This window comes from Photinus pyralis, unplaced genomic scaffold (genome assembly GCF_008802855.1).
Source record: "Photinus pyralis isolate 1611_PpyrPB1 unplaced genomic scaffold, Ppyr1.3 Ppyr1.4_LG8, whole genome shotgun sequence".
Lineage (NCBI taxonomy): Eukaryota > Metazoa > Arthropoda > Insecta > Coleoptera > Lampyridae > Photinus > Photinus pyralis.
The window spans coordinates 6,532,061-6,553,413 of NW_022170819.1; the positions used below are offsets into that span (position 1 = coordinate 6,532,061).

Below are 21,353 nucleotides of genomic sequence, written 5' to 3' on the forward strand. Positions count from 1 at the left end.
TTCCTTCCTTTTCCATATCACCGTTACGTACATGAGCACCCATCTCTAGAATCGTTCTTGAACCCCATCCCACCAATTCCCCACACCTGTCTCACCACCTTCTTTCACATTAGTTCTTTGGGAATTTGCCTAATTGTTGCTTTCCATTTGGTACTCTAAATATTTAATTTCTTTTACCTTTTCCTCTCCTCCTTTTCCTTCAACCCCTTTCCCAATCTCATCTCCTTCCCTTCTATTCTTATTCCTTATCTAGTCTCTCCATATATTATTATTATTATTTATTTCCATGCTTCATTACAGGAATTTCCCAATTACAACGAAGCAGTTCACTTGTAAATATATACATTCACAAAATAGATATACAGAAATAAAGAGAACTAAACCTAAATTATAACATCGATATTAATAATTGTAATGGAACTTAAAAAATTGATTAATGACATTATTTAACGTAACTTATTTATAATTTATAGATGATACAATTTATAATTTAAACTTAAAAAATAAAATAAAAAATTATAAAAGCAAAACTATTTAAAAAAAACTATAATAATGGGCAATGAATTCATAACAACTACACAGTATCAATACAGACTTTGAGAAAAGAAGATTGAGAAGCAAGAAATATGTCGATATGCAACGAAACATTGTTATAGAGGCTAACATGGCAATTAATGGCGAATGAAACATCATATTTGTTATATAGTTCCTTGATTCTCTCGTTTAACGCCTTGTCAATTTTCCTAATTTCCATCATTTTTCATACCGTTTTCCCTTTCCACTCTGTCAAACGCTGCTCCTCGTTCTCCTGCTTTCGTTCTAGTAACTTGATGAAATGTTTCCATTTCTCTAAATGTATTTCCCTCCCACTTGTCATATTTTTCTTCTTCCTTCTGTTTAACACCTTCCAAAAATCCTTTTCTGTTGTTAATTCCCTGATTTGCTCTTCGTATTCTTTCTATCGCTCCACCTTTTTTCTTCACATTTTCTTTTGCACTTTCGTTTCTGTTCTGGGACCTCTTTCTTTCCCCTCTTCTTTCTATCTCCATCGCTTCTCTATATTTCTCCATTTTTGGCGGCACGACGCCTTTCTTTTTTTTTCTCCCCTATACTTCAATTATTTGTTTTTTTAATACCCACCATTACATTATTCCCTCCTATTTCTTGTCCTTGTTCGTCTAGTCTCCCTCTATACAGAGTGGCCCAACGAGAAGTATACAGAGGGCTTTTGGGGTATTAAATTTAGAAATTTCGAAAAATCCTCGAACACGTCAATTTTGTATTCGAGGGGGACAACTTTGGGAATACAAATCACGAACCCAAGTCTTCACCCCTCTACGCAGGGAGCTTAACCCTTAAAATTTTAAATGGAATCCTATGGCAAGTGGCACATTATTTGAAAGCCAATTTAATCGTGATTACTAATATGCTTTGCTTTTTAAATTCTATTGATTCGTTACGGAGATATTCGCATTTGAAATGGTTTTTTCCCCTGATTTAAGTCCTATAGATTACTTCTTGTGGGGATATTTAAAGAATAAAGTTTATGCTACTCGGCCCGGAACATTATAAGGGTTGCGAGCACGTATAACCATACTGTAAGAATAGAATACACTATGGTATAACCACAGAAAACAGTTGTCTGTAGTATAACTCAACAATTTCGAGCTATTACCCCTGAAATCTTGCAACATGTACGGCAGCGTTTTGAAGCAAATCTTTATTATTGCATGGAAGCAGGCGGAAGGCAATTCGAGCATTTATTGAAATAAATGTTGTGTTTAAAGTTATTTGTTATTTTTTGCACAATTTAAACCTTTAAAAATTTTAATACAGGGTGAATTAGATCGCATTTGTTTTGGTTTTTTTAGAAACCATTTCAAATGCGAATATCTCCGAAACGAATCAATAGAATTTAAAAAGCAAAGCAGATTAGTAATCACGATTAAATTGGCTATCAAATAATGTGCCATTTGCCATAGGATTCCATTTAAAATTTTAGGGGTTAAGCTCCCTACGTAGAGGGGTGAAGACGTGGGTTCGTGATTTGTATTCCAAAAGTTGTCCCCCTTGAATACAAAATTGACGTGTTCGAGGATTTTTCGAAATTTCCAAATTTAATACCCTAAAAGCCCTCTGTATACTTCTCGTTGGGCCACTCTGTATAACTGCACCGTGCCTTTTGTCCACAACTGTATTGCCCTTGTTCTTTGCGTCTTTTCATTTCTTGATATTTTCTCTTTTAGACTCAATTTTATAGATTGGTGATCCGATCTGAAATTCATCAATTTCTTTCAGTATTTTTGTCATTTACTGGCCCCTTCCTTCCTCTAATGTATAGGAATTCCCCTCCCAATCTTCCCCCATATTTCCGTTTAAAATTCTCCAACCTCTCTTTTCGGATCATTTCAGTAACATTTCTCCCTCTTTGTTTTACTCTTTATTTTCTATATTGTGTTCGTCCCTTTATATTGTCCTTCTTCGCAAATTGGTTCTTCCATGTGTATTCATTTGAAATCCTGCTCTTTATTTCCTCCCAATCCATTCCTTCTATCCATGATTCTTCTATTTCCACGACATCATATTCTCTTACAAACTCCCAGAATTAAGCATCTTTACCACCTATCCCCGCTATATTACAGAATAACATTTTCATTTTGCCCTTCTCTATTTTAATTTCGTCCCCATATGACACTATCATGGTGTCGCTTACTAATGCGGCCGCCTCTTCCACCTGCTCTGCTTTCCTACAGAGCAAAGGTAGCCAATCGCTCTGCCAATTTCGCCACATAGCAGTCCCAGTCACCGAATTGGGAATTCCGAAATCTACAAGATCCGCAGTGGGCGCCAGGTTGAGTTGGAATGTGAGCGTGGTTCGGAAACGACGACTAATAAGACACCCTCCAATTCGTGATCAAGTGGTTTAAGAAGCAATTGGATTCGAAAACCCCCCGAAATGCGCTCCTCTTGTGTCGGCTATCATGGATCTCCGACTCACTGATGGAGCCTACAATTTCCGGAACCCATTATGAAAACAATACTCTATACAATTTAAATACGCAGAAAAAATACGATTAAAGTGGAACTAATAATCTGCCCACAAATCTAAATTCACTCAGATTGAAATTACCAGGCTCTTCGGCTATCCAGCTTACTCTCTACTAGCAAATCTACAACAATATTCACCCCTAAATAATCTCCGAAATGAACACCATGACCTTGAATACTGCAGATATTTGACTGACTGAATTTCAGATTTTGTGACAGGAGAGTCTGCTGCGAATTTCACATTTTGAGTTTTTTTGACACCTTAGACACAATTTTAATTACTGTTCTTCCTTTTCAGAAATAGAAAATATGGTAGAACCATCAGCACAACCGGCAGTTTACGGCGTAAGTCAACAGGGTATATCACCATACAGCAATCAAGCATTCCACAACTCGATCTCCACTAGAATTTCCCTATTCACCATAATAGTTGTGTTTGTGTCGTTCTAAGTGAGTGAAAATTAGTTGAAAGCACTGAATTTCTTTAAATTATTTAAAGTGCGACTCTCCGCGAGGAAGCCATAAGTGTTGACGATGATAGTAATGTAAATTTTGTGATACCAAAGTGTTTTATTTTAAATGATCTTGTGAACAGAAAGAGGAAGGTAAGCGACAGCACTCTTCAGACAATGTTTTATAACTATCGGTGTTTCCATTTAGAACATCTGTGTTAAAAATTTGTAATTAATGTTACCTTGATAGATCACACTCAGACTTCTTTCATCACGCGTTTGGTTGTTTGATTGTGAAAAAAAAATACGGCACTAATCCAGGGATAGGATGCGCCCGATCCTTTTGGCAGAACGATTACGTGAAATACAAAGTAAAATCAGCTGAAACATTTTTATCTCGTTTATACGCAAAAGAAAGGAAATTTCAATTTATATCTCTTTTGTTGTTTTCACTATAAAGAATTTTGCTCTGTTTATATGAACGAAAATTCTATTACGCCGAAATAATTTGAAAGCCTGATGTTTCACTTTGTAAGCATTTTAACAGTTTTTTTCAATTTACATCCCCTGTCTTGCGCAATGTAACAGATGTAGTGTTTTACTGTAGCCGGACATCGCCCTTAACTTGAAATTAGTTGGAACCGATCAAACTGAACTGAAGGCGTCCTCTCGCTCTTGAGGGATCCGACGGCGCGTGGTTTTCCGTTCTTCAATGAGTGTAATAATTGTAAATGTATTAAAAACATAATAATTATATAGAAATGTTGTTGTAAATTTACAGATGTGCATTTTACATTCGTTTTCCTATGAGACACTGCTTATCTGCTCGGCACATTATTTTATTAGATCTACGTAAGATGTATATAAAGACTGAACTATTTTTATAAGTGCAATAAGATTTATTATTGTATTAGACGAATGATACTGTAAGATTCTGTAAAAAAAAAGCTTATTAGATTAATAAACACACTACCGAATTTTAACAGCAACTTTTTCTCTGGTAACGATCGGGGCCGACGTGGTAAGGTAAGTGTGCATTTTGTTAGCTATTTAACTATTAAAGAAAAGCGGAAGAATTTCCATCATAAAGATGTTAATCTTAATACTCGGCCTTTTCTCCACAGTCTATCTAGCGTTATAAAAGTAAAATGTGGCCCTTGAGGAAACTGGAGAGCCGTTTTAAAATTTTCATTTACTGATTATAAATTCGAGTGAGAAAAATGGGACCACTATGTTAATTTACCTGAAAATAGGAGTGTAATGCATCTTTTAACTTGGGTGAGCAGTGACTTTTATCGCGCGTAATTCAAATCTTTTGTGTAGGTTTCAACTGGGTGTAATAAATGGCTGTAATGTAAAAAAATTGGGCGCGCTTTTTTTTAAAATCACCATGCAAAACATGAGAAGAATGAAATTCAACAAAAACTAAGAGGTAAGTTCATACTGAATTATAACACAAAATTTAAAAAACCATCCAAAGGTATTTTTCTTAAATAAGAAAATGATATTACAGACTTAATATCACGCCTTGTTTTCCTTTTTCTTTTAAATAGAAATAGAGCTACAAACAAAATTCCTTGAAGCCCAATTTAATTGCACTGACTAATCTTGAGGATTCGAGATGTCCATGAACTTGACAGGCCTACTACAGCAGACTATGGTTCTGCTTATTCATATCGTTAGTGTTCCGTTAGTCCACGTTTGTGCCGCTGAAGAAATCGTTAGTGCACAAAAGGAAACTTACTATTTTTAAAAAATATTTGTGGGCCTGCTAACTTCATGCCAGCAGACCCATTTGAGAAAATCGATGCAATCTTTACACTAGTTAAACTAGCAGCGTTAGAGCTCGTTAGTGCCGCCAATATAAGCGTTAGTGCTCAAAGTGTAACAGCTCAAAACGCTGTAAAAAGGGGTCTGCTAACTTCATGCAGCAGACCCACATTTGTCAAATTGGCCCTGTCCTAATGCGAAAGTTCCAAGATTGGGCTACTAGTTCAAAAGTTAGGGCCCTTTGAATTTTATTTCGAAATTGGTTTCTAGTCTGTAACTTTTGATTGAGAAGTCTGATCGAAATAGTACGAATTGTTTTGGATTCTACGCATCAAAATTAATAAGAAAAAGTGTTTTCCCGAATTTTATTTCGAAATTGGTTTCTAGTCTGTAACTTTTGATTGAGAAGTCTGATCGAAATAGTACGAATTGTTTTGGATTCTACGCATCAAAATTAATAAGAAAAAGTGTTTTCCCGAGAAATTTTGGTGCAGTCGATTTTTGGCAAAAAAGGAAGGTAATAACTGCCTTTTTTTGAGGCCCAAAAAAAAAATTTTCTCAGATCGACCCGGAAAAAAATTTTCTTATAGAATGTGGCCTGTAGAATCCATAATTTCAAACAGTTCCAAGATTGGGCTACTAGTTCAAAAGTTACGGCCCTTTGAATTTTATTTCGAAATTGGTTTCTAGTCTGTAACTTTCGATCGAGGGGTAATTCACCCTTGAAATCAGGTGTACGCAAGTACTGAAATCACAATGAAATCACTTGAAATCACCTGAAATCACATTGAAATCACTTGAAATCACCTGAAATCTCCTGAAATCACTTGAAATCACCTGAAATCAGTTTGAAATCGCTTGAAATCAAATTGAAATCTGGCGGTAATCGCTCGAACGAAAACCAACGACAATTTTTTCAATTGAATTTTAAACTTATTACGTACCGTGATTAGTTACGATCAGTATACGCCAGAGAAAGTCTCAGGTATACGCCCTTCTTTAAAATTATAAGCTATTTGCTTACGCATCAAATAAAATCAAGCGAACTAAGTATATTTTGCGAGTTATTTTGTGCTCATTATTGTCAATAACGAGGTCAGTAATAACGTGAGGGTTGTAAGGTAATTACACCGCACTTAATGTATCTTTGTTGTTATTAATTTTCGCTAATTAAAAATATGTGATTTATAACTGCCGAGCAGAATTGTAAATTGACAGATTACGTTTAGCTTTAGCAAAGTGCAAATTATTAACGAGCTCCTAGCGAGTTTATAATTTTGCGGTGTCTGTCCGTCTGTCCCTCCGTTTACACGGTATCTCGATAACGAATGCACCGATTACGATAAAATTTAGTAGATCGATTATTTATCAAATTTGTAGATCGGAGTTCGTGAATTGGCAATGTAACCCAAAAAATAAGGAAGGCCCTTTTGATATCTCCGTGAGTTATGAACCGAATTGCATGAAATTCAATATGCGTATAGCTTTAGCCGTATAAAACGCAATTGAGCCTAATCGATCAACATTCACAGTGCCCTTTTCGCATCTCGGCCATTTATATAAAACGAATTGCAAACTTTTTTATTTATGAAAGTATTTAAATGAAATTTCATACATACACACTTTAAATAAAAGCAAAACTAACATCAGGTTTAAAATTTGGTTTTGCACATGCTATAGCCATACTCAGGAGCTTGTTTTCTATATTTGTTTAGTTTATTTATCTCTGAAATAAACTCTTAAAATCTTTACAATACTTATTGAATTTAGCCAGGTTTTGAGACATATTATTAGAATGAGTCATCGTGAAATATTATGGTTGATTCAAAAAATAACAAATCCCGACCTAGAGCTGACATTGCTGCTTTGTTTTCATAAACAAGGATTTGCAACGTGTTAAGACTGAAACTAAGAAATATCCGTCGCCGCTGTTGGTGGTTTGGTCTCGATTTACCAATTTAGAATTAGTACGCACTTTACTTCTTATGGACAAACCTGTTATAGTGTTGTGAACGAGGTTGTTTTTTCTAAATTTTATACAGATCTGGTGTTTTGTATGTGTACCAAGACAGTGAACAAAAAAAAACTTGAAAAAATGGATTCCAGCAGTGGGCTTGCATATTATGTAGATATTGAGAAGAGAAAAATAAACCTTAAATATTATTTTAGAATTGACTATGTATTGCTTTTTATCTATCTATGTTGTGTTGAATTTTCTCCACTAAATCCTAAAACAACATTTTTTTCTTATTGTTGGTGCGCCGTAATTTATGTATTTCTGTAGACAAGATGTGAATTATGTGATTAGACATCATTTAAACTGACATCCCATTGAAATCACCGAGAATTCACACTAAAATCCCATTGAAATCACACTGAAATCACTTGAAATCACCTGAAATCATTTGAAATCACCTGAAATCACTTGAAATCATCTGAAATCATTTGAAATCAACTGAAATCGCCTGAAATCCTCTGAAGTCTTGAAATCAGTGTACATGATCTCATCGAGTGAATTACCCCTCGCTTTCGATTGAGAAGTCTGATCGAAATAGTACGAATTGTTTTGGTGTTTTCCCGAGAAATTTTGGTGCAGTCGATTTTTGGCAAAAAAGTAAGGTAATAACTGCCTTTTTTTGAGGCCACAAAAAAAAATTTTCTCAGATCGACCCGTAAAATAATTTTATTATAGAATGTGGCCTGTAGAATTCATAATTTCAAACAGTTCCAAGATTGGGCTACTAGTTCAAAAGTTACGGCCCTTTGAATTTTATATCGAAATTGGTTTCTAGTCTGTAACTTTTGATTGAGATGTCTGATCGAAAAAGTACGAATTGTTTTGGATTCTACGCATCAAAATTAATAAGAAAAAGTGTTTTCCCGAAAAATTTTGGAGCAGTCGATTGTTGGCAAAAAACAGGGCAAAAAAGGAAGGTAATAGGTCATAGTGTAACTGTGCCACATTTCACATATTTAAAAGCCGTCTTTGAAAATCCTGTTGAAAATTCACTATGAAATTGAAATTAATGATCATATTCATTACACTATAAAAGTTGATCGTATCATGCCGCCATGGAAATACTACGGTCCATTCTTGAAGGCCTCAAAGAAAATTTGGATTTGGATGTTTAGTGCGATTTCTCGGAAGTTTCATTTACGACGAAAATTGAACAGGCCAACGTTATCTTTATTTCCTACCAAATGAATTTCAAAATATATAAGGTGGGTTAGATTTGGAAACACGACGTAATTTACGCTGGTTTCAACACAACGGTGTCCCGTCGCACATCTGCAAGTACGCACCTAAACCAACTATTTCCAAATTTATGGATAGGTAGGAACGGGGCGGTCCTTTGGTCACCAAGATCACCAGATCTTTCAATTTTATATTTTTTTCTTGTCGGTGTTCTAAAAGGGTTTAATTTATCAGCGAACGTACGCCACAAAAGAAGAACTACGTGATGCTGTGGTAAATTCCTTTCGCAGTTTAGATGGCAGGATAATACGGAAAGATGTAAATTGCTTGTGCGTAATAGTTATTTACATTATTAGTGCGGGAACAGTTATTTTGAAGATGAGCGCGAAGTTTGGCGGCGCGAGTGCGCAACCGCGAGTGCGCAACGCGCACGAGCGACGCATCTCGCGCGAATCAAGCAAATACTGTTCACGCACGTAGCATGTATTCTATTTTTTGCACGGATTAGTTAAATCGAATTTATATAAATTCAAATCCTTTTCGCGAGATTTTTGCGACATTATAATTCTATTGAAAAAATCAAGTCCTGTATGCCGATAAAGTAGAAATTTAAAATGTCAATTTATTGTTAAAAACTTCTGGTTTAAGCTTATTTTTGCCCGTGTACTACAGGGAATGATGTAAAGTGTATTTATATTTTCTTTTTTACTCTTCCATCATGCTACTTATTAGTTTATGATCCGCACTAAATAGATATTTTCGTTGAATTTTTAGGCACTAGTGCGCGAAAGTAGATAGTCAATTGTAAAATTGACGTTCCCGACGTTCGTGTTTGATTGGGAAAACGCGATTTAGAACGAAGGAGTGCAAAAATATTATTGGTGAACATTTTCAACATTTTCCGAGACAGATTAATTTTTTGTGTGAAAAAACCCACCCTGTATATATGTGCGACGTAAAAACATCTTAGCAGCCTCCAAAATATCAAACGCACGAATATGCATATATACGCGGGGTGTCAATTTTAAAACTTGCAGTCGGCCATATTTTCCAAACTAAAGAAGATATTGAAAATCGCGCAAAACCGTTCCGAGGGTATCGAGAGGGAACCAGAATAACGTTATGAGTGACAACCCCCCACCCCTTTAACCCCACAGATCCCCCTCTCCAAAAATCCTAAATGGCAACCCCATACTTGTGACACATCGTTGGGAAGATACTGAAAAATGCTTTCCAGTGGACCAATAAAGTCAATACTCATTAAAAGAATTTAAGTAACAAAAATGTAATAACTAACAAAAAAAAACTAAATGTTTATGGCAAATTGGCCAAGAACTTCAACCCGAGCTGCTTCATTAAGCAATCTTGGTTGTTCTCTTTTTTTCCTGTAACCAGTAGTGTTCATTATGTCGATTTGAACACTCCGCAGTTAGAAAAATAAGACTCATCTGTTCATATAGGTACTTGGACTGGCCAAACTGTTAGTTTCGATATTCTTACGGATAAACCACCTACAAAATGTGACCTGGGAAAATGCATCAACGGTAATAGATACATTGTGTGAAGTAAAGCGAAGTGTCTTGAAATGTGTTTAACTGGATAATGGCATGACATTTTTTCGAGGGTATAGTTTGTGCCACGGTTTGCGCTTATACCACCATTTTGTAGGTATATGTAAGTATGGTTAATAGGATAGTGATGTCATAAAAGTCAAAATTTTTCTAGACCTGCTTATATAAAATTTTTGAAGGAGTTGTAACGCCCAAATCCCCTTCCCATGCGTGCGCCCCTGGTATTTTAAACATCTGATGTAATTATTTTCATTGTTTTGTTGCATCAAATAGATATTGTTTTGTTTTTTTTTAATTCATCAGTCTACTTGATTAAAATATAAAAATCGTTGATATAACTGCGGTATCTTATTTTCAATCTTATGCTATAATAGCTCATTGAAAAGAAAATTATAAAATCTACCAAATTATCTAAAAATCCAATACGGTACCTATTTAAATTTTGGAAGTTGGTAAATAGGTATGTTCCTCAAAAATAGCCATCTTGAATTTTTTTTTGACATCAATTCTTTTTATATAAAACTTTTTTTTATATCTCTTATACTTTCGATGATATAAGACATTCAAGGAAATGACCAATTTTAGTTTTTTTGAATTTACGTCCAACCTATTCGATAGTTTGAATTTCCACAAGCAAGTTTTAAATAAGCATCTAAAACTGCAAAACATTGTCCATTTCACCAATTCTCTATCTTTAATAATAAGAAAGTTACCCATGAAATCCCACGCGATCTGGGATACACTGTATAAGCGCTACTTTTTTCAAAAATACGCTAAAAATATACAGGGTGGCAGTTATGTATGGAATATAGTGTATATCTCGGTAAATATAGACTGTATAAACAATTTTTCCATTTGAATGTCGTTTAACATGTTATTTCCCATAATAAGGAAGCATTCAGTTGTTTTGATTTCATAAAACAAATGAGTAACGTAAAGCAATTGAATTTTTTTATATAAGGATTCGCCCTTTCATTACCCTTATTTGATACAGGTTTTTTTGTCTTTTCGATGATATTAGTACCATTATACAGGAACATTTTTCCTAAAAATTGATCATAATTACATCAATAATACTCGTATTAATCCCACATCAACATAAAACAAATGAACGTGTACGTTTCTTATTAAACCTTGAAGACAAAATGAATTTGGAACTAAAATGGCTTTACTTATACTATTAACTGCAAGGCAGTGAACTAACCTATCACGGAAAGCTTGAAATGAATGTCTGAGTATTCTGGGAGACAGCAATTATTGCTAATTCCTATTTTAAAAAATTCAATTGTTTTTCGTTCTCATTTGTTTTCTCAAACCAAAACAACTGAATGCTGCCACATTGTGAGAAACAAAATGTTAAACCACTTTCATATCGAAAAGCTTTGTATCCAGTCAATATTTACCGAGATATATACTATATTCCATACATAATGGGCACCCTGTAAAATACGCGTTCGATAATTTGGAGCAGGAGATTGTTATAACTCTTTTCTCGTTTGTAATAATCCTCAATTTTATGAGAAAATCATTACACACATTGCCAACATTAAATAAGCAAACCCATACTCTCTTAATTATTCTGAACATTTAGTAATGTAATTCTGCAGGGTTAGAAGATTCGAAACATTACTACAAGTTTGATACAAACACTATTTTCGTAAGAATTGCAAAAAAATCGATCTAGAGTTTGTGAATCGTTTGTTGAACTAACAATACTAATTGTATAACATTTGAAATCAGGTTTTCACTTCGTTATATTAGGCTAGCTCAAAAAAGAGAAAACTGATATCAATGTAAATTGTAATGGCGAAATACAACAAAATATCGTCACATTAAAGGCGTGAAATCAATAATACAACAGTTTATGTTGCGGTTCATTGCTGTGGAAAGTATAAATAGTCGATGAATTTTTTTTATATTCTATTTGTCCCAGTTTCTGTGCAATTTTATGAAAGCAGCAGAAATCGTAAAGTTGCGTTATTGAATATAATATCGGGGCGGATTGTGCTACCATTACATCAGGAGTAAAATGTGCAAGTAGACTTCGCCATCTAAAATCGCGAATGATCGTATAATGCGAAATATGTTTCTGTAACACAAATCATACTCCTCGAAAACAGGTTTAAGACATAAACTTATTTTCGAATACGAAAACACATAGTGGTGTAAAAACAAGGAGACATTTAAATTCTGCCATAGTTATCATTTTCCGTTAACTTTAGAGAAGGGCTGGTATTTTTAGGAGAAAAACTGATCTTATCTTTCAGAACCATTGGGGCGTTAAAAATGTTTGGATGAACAATTGAGATCTGAAGGAAATCTACACAATTAAATTGCATATACCATAGTACGGAAAACACTCGAACGTTTTTTTTAAGGAGTAAAGTGGGGGTGTGCGGTTCCAGGATAGAATATCTCGGAAACGGCCGGTATATGAACTGTTAGTCATAAAATAACCCATTTAGATCATATTTAGGAACACCATGTATATGAAAAATCAATTCTAAGCTTTAAATTAATGAATTTGATGCGTCCGTCCGGAAAGTAATGTCACCGATTTGATTAAAAAAGATTTATTGACCAGATCCTGCATTATTCGAAGTGTGAAAGCCGGTCACTTTTAACGAGAAGAGAAAGAGACTTATTACATGTAACGTCTTCATGTATTATAAATAATGCGGCTTGTAGATAGTGAAACGCAATGGCCAAGCGCCAAGAAACCACTATTAATTGTATAATACTTTAATGCACTCTTACTGTAGCTACTACAAATGAAGCCATTTGTTAATTTGCTGTCGAGTCCGTAATTAATACAGAAATCTTTTAATAAAAGAAAATTATTAGAGTAACAAATACGATGACAGAAAGCTTGAACGTGTAAAACACGAACTCAATGAAATAAACCTTCTCTGCAGTTTAATTCAAAATTTACTGCTTCCAATTTATTAATGGTCAACCATCCACCAAATAGCGTAGTTACGTATAGAGGAGACACATATTTTCTCCTGAAAAATTGTGGACGGAAAGAAAAGTTCGAGCTTGAAAGGCGACACATAAATAAATATGAAAAAAGTCAATTCACTTTGTTATTGTCCCGCAAAGTACTCTCAAAGACCTTTCAGTTGACAGAAACGTATTTGCCAAGTGGTCGTGCACGCCCTTACGTGACCGACTCCGCAACAAAACAACAGGAACGAATGCATCACCTGAGCCGAGAATAATATACCTTGTTACTGACACAAGTAAGTAAATGAAATTCAAATGAATGCATTTCATAAATCAGTCCTCTCGATTGACAGGTATAAATGAATTATACTAAATACGAGCCACCCTTCGAAGCTTGCGGACGAGCTAAAAGCGTTTGAAACACGCGAAGTGGACGTTAAGTATGGGGGCGATTCAAAGATATCGGGTGTTTATATCAAAATTTAAATGTTCCTTAAATATTTAGCGGGTCCCCCAATGAAATTTACTCACGCATTTATAATTAATGGTACGGAATATGTCCATGTTTAAAAATACATCAGTTCGAGGACGTCGAATTTGCGATGAACTTCTATTGATTCCTTTTTAACGCATTTCAAAATAAAAAAAATGCGCTATTCTGGCCACTTTGTTCCGTCCGTCCGTCCGCTCGTTTTGCGACGCTACTAGTTTTTATCTTAAGAGCTATTGTTCTACTTTTTTCGCTATTTGGTTCGTTATGGTGTCGAGTCTTGGACCAAGGAAGGAATTTTTTCTGTACCGCTTACAAAAAAAGTTATTGTAAAAAAAAACAAAAAACCGTTTTTTACATGTTCCATAATTTTACACTTTTGCAGTTTATTAACGATCCTAGAGATCGTTTATAATTTTGCATTGCTGTCTGTCGTCTGCCTGTTGGTCTGCCCGTCTTTTTCTTTGTCTGTCTGTCCCTCTATCTGCCAGTGTGAACGATAACTTTGTTTGGAAATGTCCGATCGCTCTTACATCTCCGTTACTTATGAACTGAATTGCATGAAATTCAATATGGACATAGCTTTAGCCATATAATACGCAATGCCAAAAGTTGAGTCGAATCGATTCAAAATTCACAGTGCCCTTTTCGCATCTCGACCATTTATAAACCGAATTACAAACTTTTTTAATTATAAAAGTATTTAAATGAAATTTTATACATAGCCACTTGGAATAAAAGCAAATTTAACGCCAATTTCAAAATTTGGTTGTGCGCATGCGCATTGCCAACTTTTTTTAGTTATGGAAGCATTTAGATGAAATTTTATACATAGGCACTAGGAACAAAGGAAAATCTAACGTTAGCTTCAAAATTTGGATTTGCGCATGCGCAGTTCCAAATTTCTTATTTAAAAAACCATTGAAATGAAACTCTTCTTATAAACTGAAATTAAAGTAGCACGTCAAAATTGGATTGCACATGTGCAACACTATCTTTCATATTTGTAGCCGGATTTTTACAATTTTAACAAAAGTTGCATCTTACAAATAGGAAATGAATGCAAGTGGAAATGCGCTTTATGTAAATCGTTTACGATTACTTTTTTAACTTGTTAGTCTTGAGTTATGATGCTTTCCTTGTGCAACATCAAGGGTGGGCTGTTTTTGTTTTTATTAGATTAGTGTAATTCCAAAATCGATAAAATTTTAAATCACGAATCAAGTGTAGAATCATTACAGATTTAATGTATGGCATTCTTCTTCATTTAAATACTATGCTTTAAAAAGTCCTCCGAAAGTTTCTTTTGCTTTCCTGTGTTCCCTTGTATTTCTCCGGTTATCTCTTAGATACCTTACCCATACTACGTCATTCGTTATTACTGTACTTCATTGTTTATAAAACAAGTAAATTAACCTTTTCACTTCACTTGATGTATAATCATTTAGTAATTAAATATCCTAGACTCAACGGTATAACTACGACAATTAATTAAAAACTTGTTTTGTTAGTAATTTCAGTTCATTAAAGAAGCGTGGTTAGCCTTGCATCCTCACAAATTAGCAATTGTCGTCTTTTTTTAATGGTTTCTATCAAAATCTTGCGTTTAAATTGCATCTGCATGACAAGATTGAAGCTCTTTACGACTGCTGGCCGAATTCTCGCTATTGGTAATTCTCAGGGGATGCGAGTAACAGTTTGTTGGCTAATAACGTGGCAAGTCATGAAAAGACTATAAAAATGTGAGTTCCCCAGGGTACTGCATTAGGACCAATCCTTTTTCTGTAGCTTCACTATACAGAGATTCCAAAATTTTTCATTTCATTTTAATTTGTTAAGAAATGGCAATGCTATCTAAGCAGGGAGGTCCGTTTAAATACCGGAGTATCCCTAAAGAAGAGGCCTTGTTAAATAGGATTCTAAGTTTAATTTCATTTGTTGATTCAAAATAAATTTTGTTTAAATAAAATCATGCAAATCGTGTATCTATTTCATTCCTTTAACGACCTTTTTGAAGTTAGAACCTTAAGCTTGGAATCAGGAATTTAAAGTCACAATTGAATTTTTTGTTGTGCCGGGGTGCAAATGTGTACTGGAGAAACTTCATTAAAGAGCTGGTTTGGTTTGATGTGTTGTGTGTATGGCCGGAAGTTAAAAGAGTCACAGCATTATTATTTGCTCGCCCAGCATGGGGCATTGCATTTAATTTTTGGTCTGTGTCTCTAAGTTGAATGGTCACAGCAATTAATATCAATTCTTGTTAACAGATTTATATTCCCAAGATTAATATCTACCTCGATATCTACTTAAAATTGTCACTGGCATTCATTTGAATTCTTTTTGGAAGTTACTGGAATTTAAGGAAATTCTTTGAAAGTCAATGGAATTTTTTGGAATTCAAGTGAATTATTTTGCAGTTTTGGAAGTTTTTTGAAACTCTGATGGAATTTTTTTGTAATTCTGGAATTTTATTCTAATTTTGAAGTTTACTCAGTGGATTACCCCTCGGTGGTACCCAGGGTGGTACCTTATTCCCATCTAAAAAGGAGCGAGTTTCCTCTTTTTACTCCGCGAATCACTTTAACCCTTTCTTTTCTTTTCTAGACTAAAAATTCCACGATTTTTGATCATTTTCAAGGTAAATCGATTCCTTCGGGCAGTACCAAAGTCAAAAGTCGTATTTAGCATTTCAGATATCACACAACAAATGAAAAATTCTAGGTTCTTTTCAGTTTTGTCAACACAAAGGCTAGATTATCTGTATAAGAGGAGAATATTGATTATCTGAACTGTAACGTAGAAATGTGGAGGTAGAAAAAATGAAATAAAGTAAGAATGAATTGTTATATGATGCCGCCCCTCTTCAAATGAAAATTAACCCCAATGAGAATGAACAATTGGAAAAATTGGCGACCAAGTTACGCAAATTTGAGACATTTTTTATCCTTAGGGATGAATCTCTTGGTACTACAGGTGAAAATAAAATTATTGTTCCCATTTCCACCTACAAAAGATCTACCAATCATTCTCAGTACCTTTTTGCCTTAAATGTAATCGTTTTCCGTTGATTTCTTGGAGGGATTGCCGTATATTCGATCATCAAAATGCCCTGATAGTCGAAAAATGCGCATCTGGCGCTGAATCTTGTTGTGAAGATTCGTTTTTTTAAATATAATATGCCCTGAAACCAATAGGGAGAAAAGTAAGTGATTCTTGGCCTGAATCCACCACTCTAAGGACAGAATGCACCTTTTAGTCTTGAAAACGTCCATTATTCATAAATTGCATTCGTGTGTTGCTTGTTTTATTATTAAATATTGCGGTCTGTCGGTTTGATGGCTACATATTGATTTCATTAAACCCGATATGAGTTAGTATAATGCATTTTGGGCTCATTTGTTGCATTTTACAAATTTTAGGTGAATACGCATCAGATTAATTAGAAGAACCACACACTCACGTCCATTAGTAGTGAACAGTAACTGACCCACTTTAAAACACAGCAACAAGGGGAAGTTTGAAATATTTGTGTTCGGTTTCAATTTCCAATTTAGTGGAAATCGTGATAATTTAGAAGTTGTCTGAGTTAATAACCGGCAGAGACACTAGTTTTGTCAGATTTGTTTATAATCGCACACAGAAAAGACGGATGGGAGAAAGTCGTTTAAAGAATGGGAACATTTTTTAAAGCGAACATTCAACTTCTGAATTTCATCTATAGCGGAAGAATGTTTATTTGACGCTTAATAAATCACATTTATCCTGATTTATTGTAAAAGAGGAGTTCGGGAAAGTTTGACAAAACCCTTTTTAACTTGTTGGTGTGAAGTTTCCGGTGCGTAGGAAATTATTTTTAAGTTTACTGAACTTTATAATGCGCGCCCATATACCTTTTTAAAATTCCCTGTCCGAAACTTTTTCCTTTGTTTGATGAAAACTTGTCTGCTTGAAATAAGAGAAAATGACGTTTAAGGTGGGTAACTGCTTTTCGTAAGCAGACGCATCCCACTTCAACCGTTACATATTCGAATGGCGCCTTTCATTTTTAAAGAGCTCGCCGAGCATAATGCTCCAAAAATTGAATAGTCGAAATATGTAGAAAAGTTGAAATCCCAAGCTTAATACCTTATGCATTTAAACTAAAATTTATCGTAAGCCATCAATTCTGGATAAACGTTTTTAAAGTTATAGCGTTGAATGCGAAGGGGTGCAGCTCAATTTGTCTGAATTCAAGTTTAAAGTAAATAGAACTTTTTATACCAATATACTCGTAGGTATGTAAGCCAAGTTTCTATTGATTTTAAGTAATCGGAGAAAGATTCGTTAAAGTAGTTGACCAAATTCTGTGAAACGAAGAACCCAATAAATCTGAAGATCATATTTAACTTGAAGAGTAGAGACGAATCTAAGAAACTTAATTGATAACTCCGATTTCTACAAATCTCCAAAGATACGCTTCGAATACCCTATACTACCAAACTTATGACAATGCGCATCCCGAAAACATCTCCGACTACTTTCGAGAAAATAAATCCCAATTAAGGGCTACCGTTACACTATTCATTCGATCAATCTTTAAGATCTTAATGAAGAATCAGAAATGGAGGAATTTGAAGAATCTTCTAGCTTTAATGTGTTTAATTTTACGGTTGATCAGAGATGTTTCAAATCATTCTCTGGGGGTAACAACAGAAACGTAGTTTCTGAAGAAGCCTAGGGTTCAAAATCTAAATCTCGAAACGACTAAAAAATCGTCGTTTCTTCTTTAATTTTTTAAGGTAGAAACATGGAACAAATAGGGCGCGAAAAAAAATTTTTATGAATTCGGATCTATTTCTGATATACATGCTGATTCAAATTCGAGGGCCACGATGACGATCCTGGAAACTGTAAAACATAAACAGGTAGCTGATGATATACATCTACAACGATTGATAAGGTCACAATGCAATAAATGCCCGGTTCGGTGAAAAATAATGCCAAATTAACTTCACCCCGTTTAGGGTAGGTAAGTACTTTCGAAATTCGATCCACTTTTTATACATCCATTTCGATTACATAGATTCATGTAGCGTTCTTTAAATATATCACAATAAATAATACTTTTGTAATGACTTTAAGCTCGAAGAATGCATAAAAGTGACATTATATAAATTGAATAATAAATCAATTTGAATTATTGCGATCACGTAGCCTACTGTGCCTTTGCGTGTATAGGCGCTGCACCACATGTGATCGCATTTCATTATTTCATATACATTGTTTAAAGAAAAACCGCACACAAAAATGTGCTTTGCTGTTACGGTAATTGAAGTATTAATTATTTACGTACTGGAATTATTTATAAAACCATAAAAAGGGTTAAATGCGTTGGTGAGCTGAAATTGCCGAATTTTCTACATAATAAGCTACCTACTTATCGTAATATCTTTGGTCACCGCTGCCGAACTGTCCATTACAGTAATAAACGTACCCAAATTTCATACGCAAACCACACTTTCTTGTGTACTTTCTGTTATTTTACGTTAATATCAGTTAACGGGTGCGCAGAAGAGCCATACAAGTTATCTTTTATTAATTTATTTTGTATCGATTCAGCCCGAAATGGAAGCTCGTTGGCAGTCGTGGTATTAGAAATCTGTCTTTTAACCTTTGTAGGTACCTAATCTGGGAGAATTTCGGCGCTCTCATGACAAAATTATTTTCCTTGAAGTGGAACTGTGTTTTTAAATACAGGCAATGCTTAAACAGCGATATGAAGGCTTGAATAGTACGTCCTTTCAAGTGTTTACATCAAGGTCGGAATATTTTTGACTAGTAAAGTACCTACTCGGAGATTTCGAATTTTTGATAAAATGCTCTTATTAATATATTAACTACATAAACAATCTCTTACACACAATGTTTCTAAACAAAAGTGTACAATTTTGTTAACTAAAAGCCCTGCACTAAAGCCCACAGATTCTTGAGCGTAGTATCAAGTTATAAGCCTCTGGAGCCGGTTGTACAAGGGTGGTATAACCGACACTAGAAACTGTTCAGTGCACTCGGGAGCTGGTATTGGAGAAGATGCAAGTGTTAAAATGAAAAGCTCACTTCCTGTTACTTCCTCGGTCAAAAATAGCATACGTATTTCGCACAATCACGGTACGATGAATTGCTTTGGAGGACCTTCAGTGTATTCAAACAACGGATATTAAAAAAGCAATTCACAACGACACTTGACATTGTAAGATAATCATGACAACGATATATAAGTTGGAGGTATTCCAATACATTCATCAATATTCAACATGAAACATCTACTGGTAGTTCTGCTGGCCGGGTTAACCACAGCTTTCCGATTTGTAAGTACAAATTACGTTTAGCTTCTTCCTTAACGTTTAATTTTAGACACCGGCCGTTGTCTTCAAAGATGTCGAGAGTAAGTAGATCAAAAATTGCATAAGACGTTAGTATCTTACTTTAAAACTTCAGGGCCCAAAATTATAAATGGGTCACCGGCCGTAGCAGGCCAGTTCCCTTGGCAGGTATCGAACCGTTTCAAAACTCTGTACGGTACGTCTTTCTGTGGGGGTTCTTTAATTTCCAATAGTTGGGTTCTAACAGCAGCTCATTGTGTTCAAAAGTAAAATTAATCTAAAGTCACGTACCGTTACTGAACAGTGTTATTTTAGTGCTTATTCCTTTGAGATTGGTTTGGGTAGCTTGAGTTCTAAAAGTAATAGCTTAATGGTGGTAACGGATGAAGGATTTCCTCACGAAGCATACGATCCCTACTCCTTAAACAACGACATTGGGTTAATAAACCTAAAGAGGACAGTCGAGTTTACTGGTATGTTCGAGTAGAGAAGGTGCGTTGGGTTTTTTACTCGTGTTGTAGATACGATTAGAGCCATACGGCTTGGAAAGGACTACGTTGCCGATCACACAGGATTAACTGTCAGTGGGTGGGGGAAAACATCTGATGGTTAGTATCTTTCCATTTTACCATCAATGGCATTGTTAACTCTCTTGTAGCCTCGACCAGTGTTTCTGCAGCACTCAATTTTGTCGAATTAACAACAATCCCCAATAAAGTTTGTGGGAATATCTACTCATCTGCAGTAACCGATGACGTAGTCTGTTGCACGGGCGAAAACTCAAAAAGCACGTGTAACGTAAGCATCTCAATTAATCACTAATCAATTCCTCATTTCCATTTGTGTCGTAGGGTGACAGTGGAGGCCCACTAATTCATCTAGACGCAAACGGCACGGCAACTCACGTTGGCGTTGTGAGTTTCGGGCATATCGCGGGATGCGCCAAAGGATACCCCGCTGGATTCTCCCGGACTTCGCGCTATGGTAGCTGGATTAAGTCCCACACTGGTATTGAATAATTTGTAAAGGCGAAATAAAGACCAATTGCTAAATTGATGTGCTTATTATTACTTACCCTTCATTAAGCGCATGCTACTAAGACAAAAGGATCAAATTTCGTATTGGAAAATGCGGAAGAAATCCCAACTGCAATGCACCATGAGGATCTTGGAAATTTAGCAAAATTGCTTATTTTGATGCTTAACAAAATGCCGTTTTGCAACTGAAAAAATTCCGACTGCTTTCGGTGATATTTTACCGAAGTTATTTAAAAAGGTATTTCTAAATAAATGACACATTATTATTACCACTGTTTTCTCTCTGCAAGATACTAGTTTTAAGTCTGACCTTTCGTCTCCGGTTAACAACTTTGTTATTGGAAGCAATTTTTACTTCTTTTCTTATGTCATTTGATAAAGCACTTTGTTAAGCATCAAAATACACAAATGATGCACATCCGACCTTCTCCCAGAGGTACGCGGGGGTGTTATATGTTAATATTTTGTAATAGCATACAAG

At 35.0% G+C, this 21,353-nt stretch overlaps 2 protein-coding genes across 2 annotated transcripts in view; both read left to right on the plus strand.

Moving 5' to 3' along the window:
* LOC116178902 (protein amalgam-like) overlaps positions 1–4,469 on the plus strand; it is a 64,190-nt gene extending 59,721 nt beyond the window's left edge. The window contains exon 7 of the mRNA XM_031498555.1: positions 3,347–4,469. Within this exon, the coding sequence (XP_031354415.1) occupies positions 3,347–3,498 (152 nt within the window). The 3' untranslated portion in view covers positions 3,499–4,469. The remainder of the gene's footprint in view (positions 1–3,346) is intronic.
* A 14,836-nt stretch (positions 4,470–19,305) lies between these two features.
* LOC116179059 (chymotrypsin BI-like) lies at positions 19,306–20,875 on the plus strand. The gene is made up of 7 exons (XM_031498767.1): positions 19,306–19,820; positions 19,867–19,897; positions 19,951–20,101; positions 20,151–20,308; positions 20,357–20,443; positions 20,494–20,633; positions 20,687–20,875. The coding sequence occupies exons 1-7, from the start codon at positions 19,767–19,769 to the stop codon at positions 20,852–20,854; spliced, it is 789 nt and encodes a 262-aa protein (XP_031354627.1). The 5' UTR covers positions 19,306–19,766; the 3' UTR covers positions 20,855–20,875.
* Positions 20,876–21,353: the final 478 nt, after the last annotated feature.

What these genes read in the sequence shown, in the direction of transcription:
- LOC116179059 (XM_031498767.1), top strand. Translation starts at nt 19,767, where the DNA reads ATGAAACATCTACTGGTAGTTCTGCTGGCCGGGTTAACCACAGCTTTC. An exon ending in GCAGCTCATTGTGTTCAAAA is followed by an intron (nt 20,102 to 20,150) that starts GTAAAATTAATC and finishes GTGTTATTTTAG; the next exon opens with TGCTTATTCCTTTGAGATTG. An exon ending in GAGGACAGTCGAGTTTACTG is followed by an intron (nt 20,309 to 20,356) that starts GTATGTTCGAGT and finishes CTCGTGTTGTAG; the next exon opens with ATACGATTAGAGCCATACGG.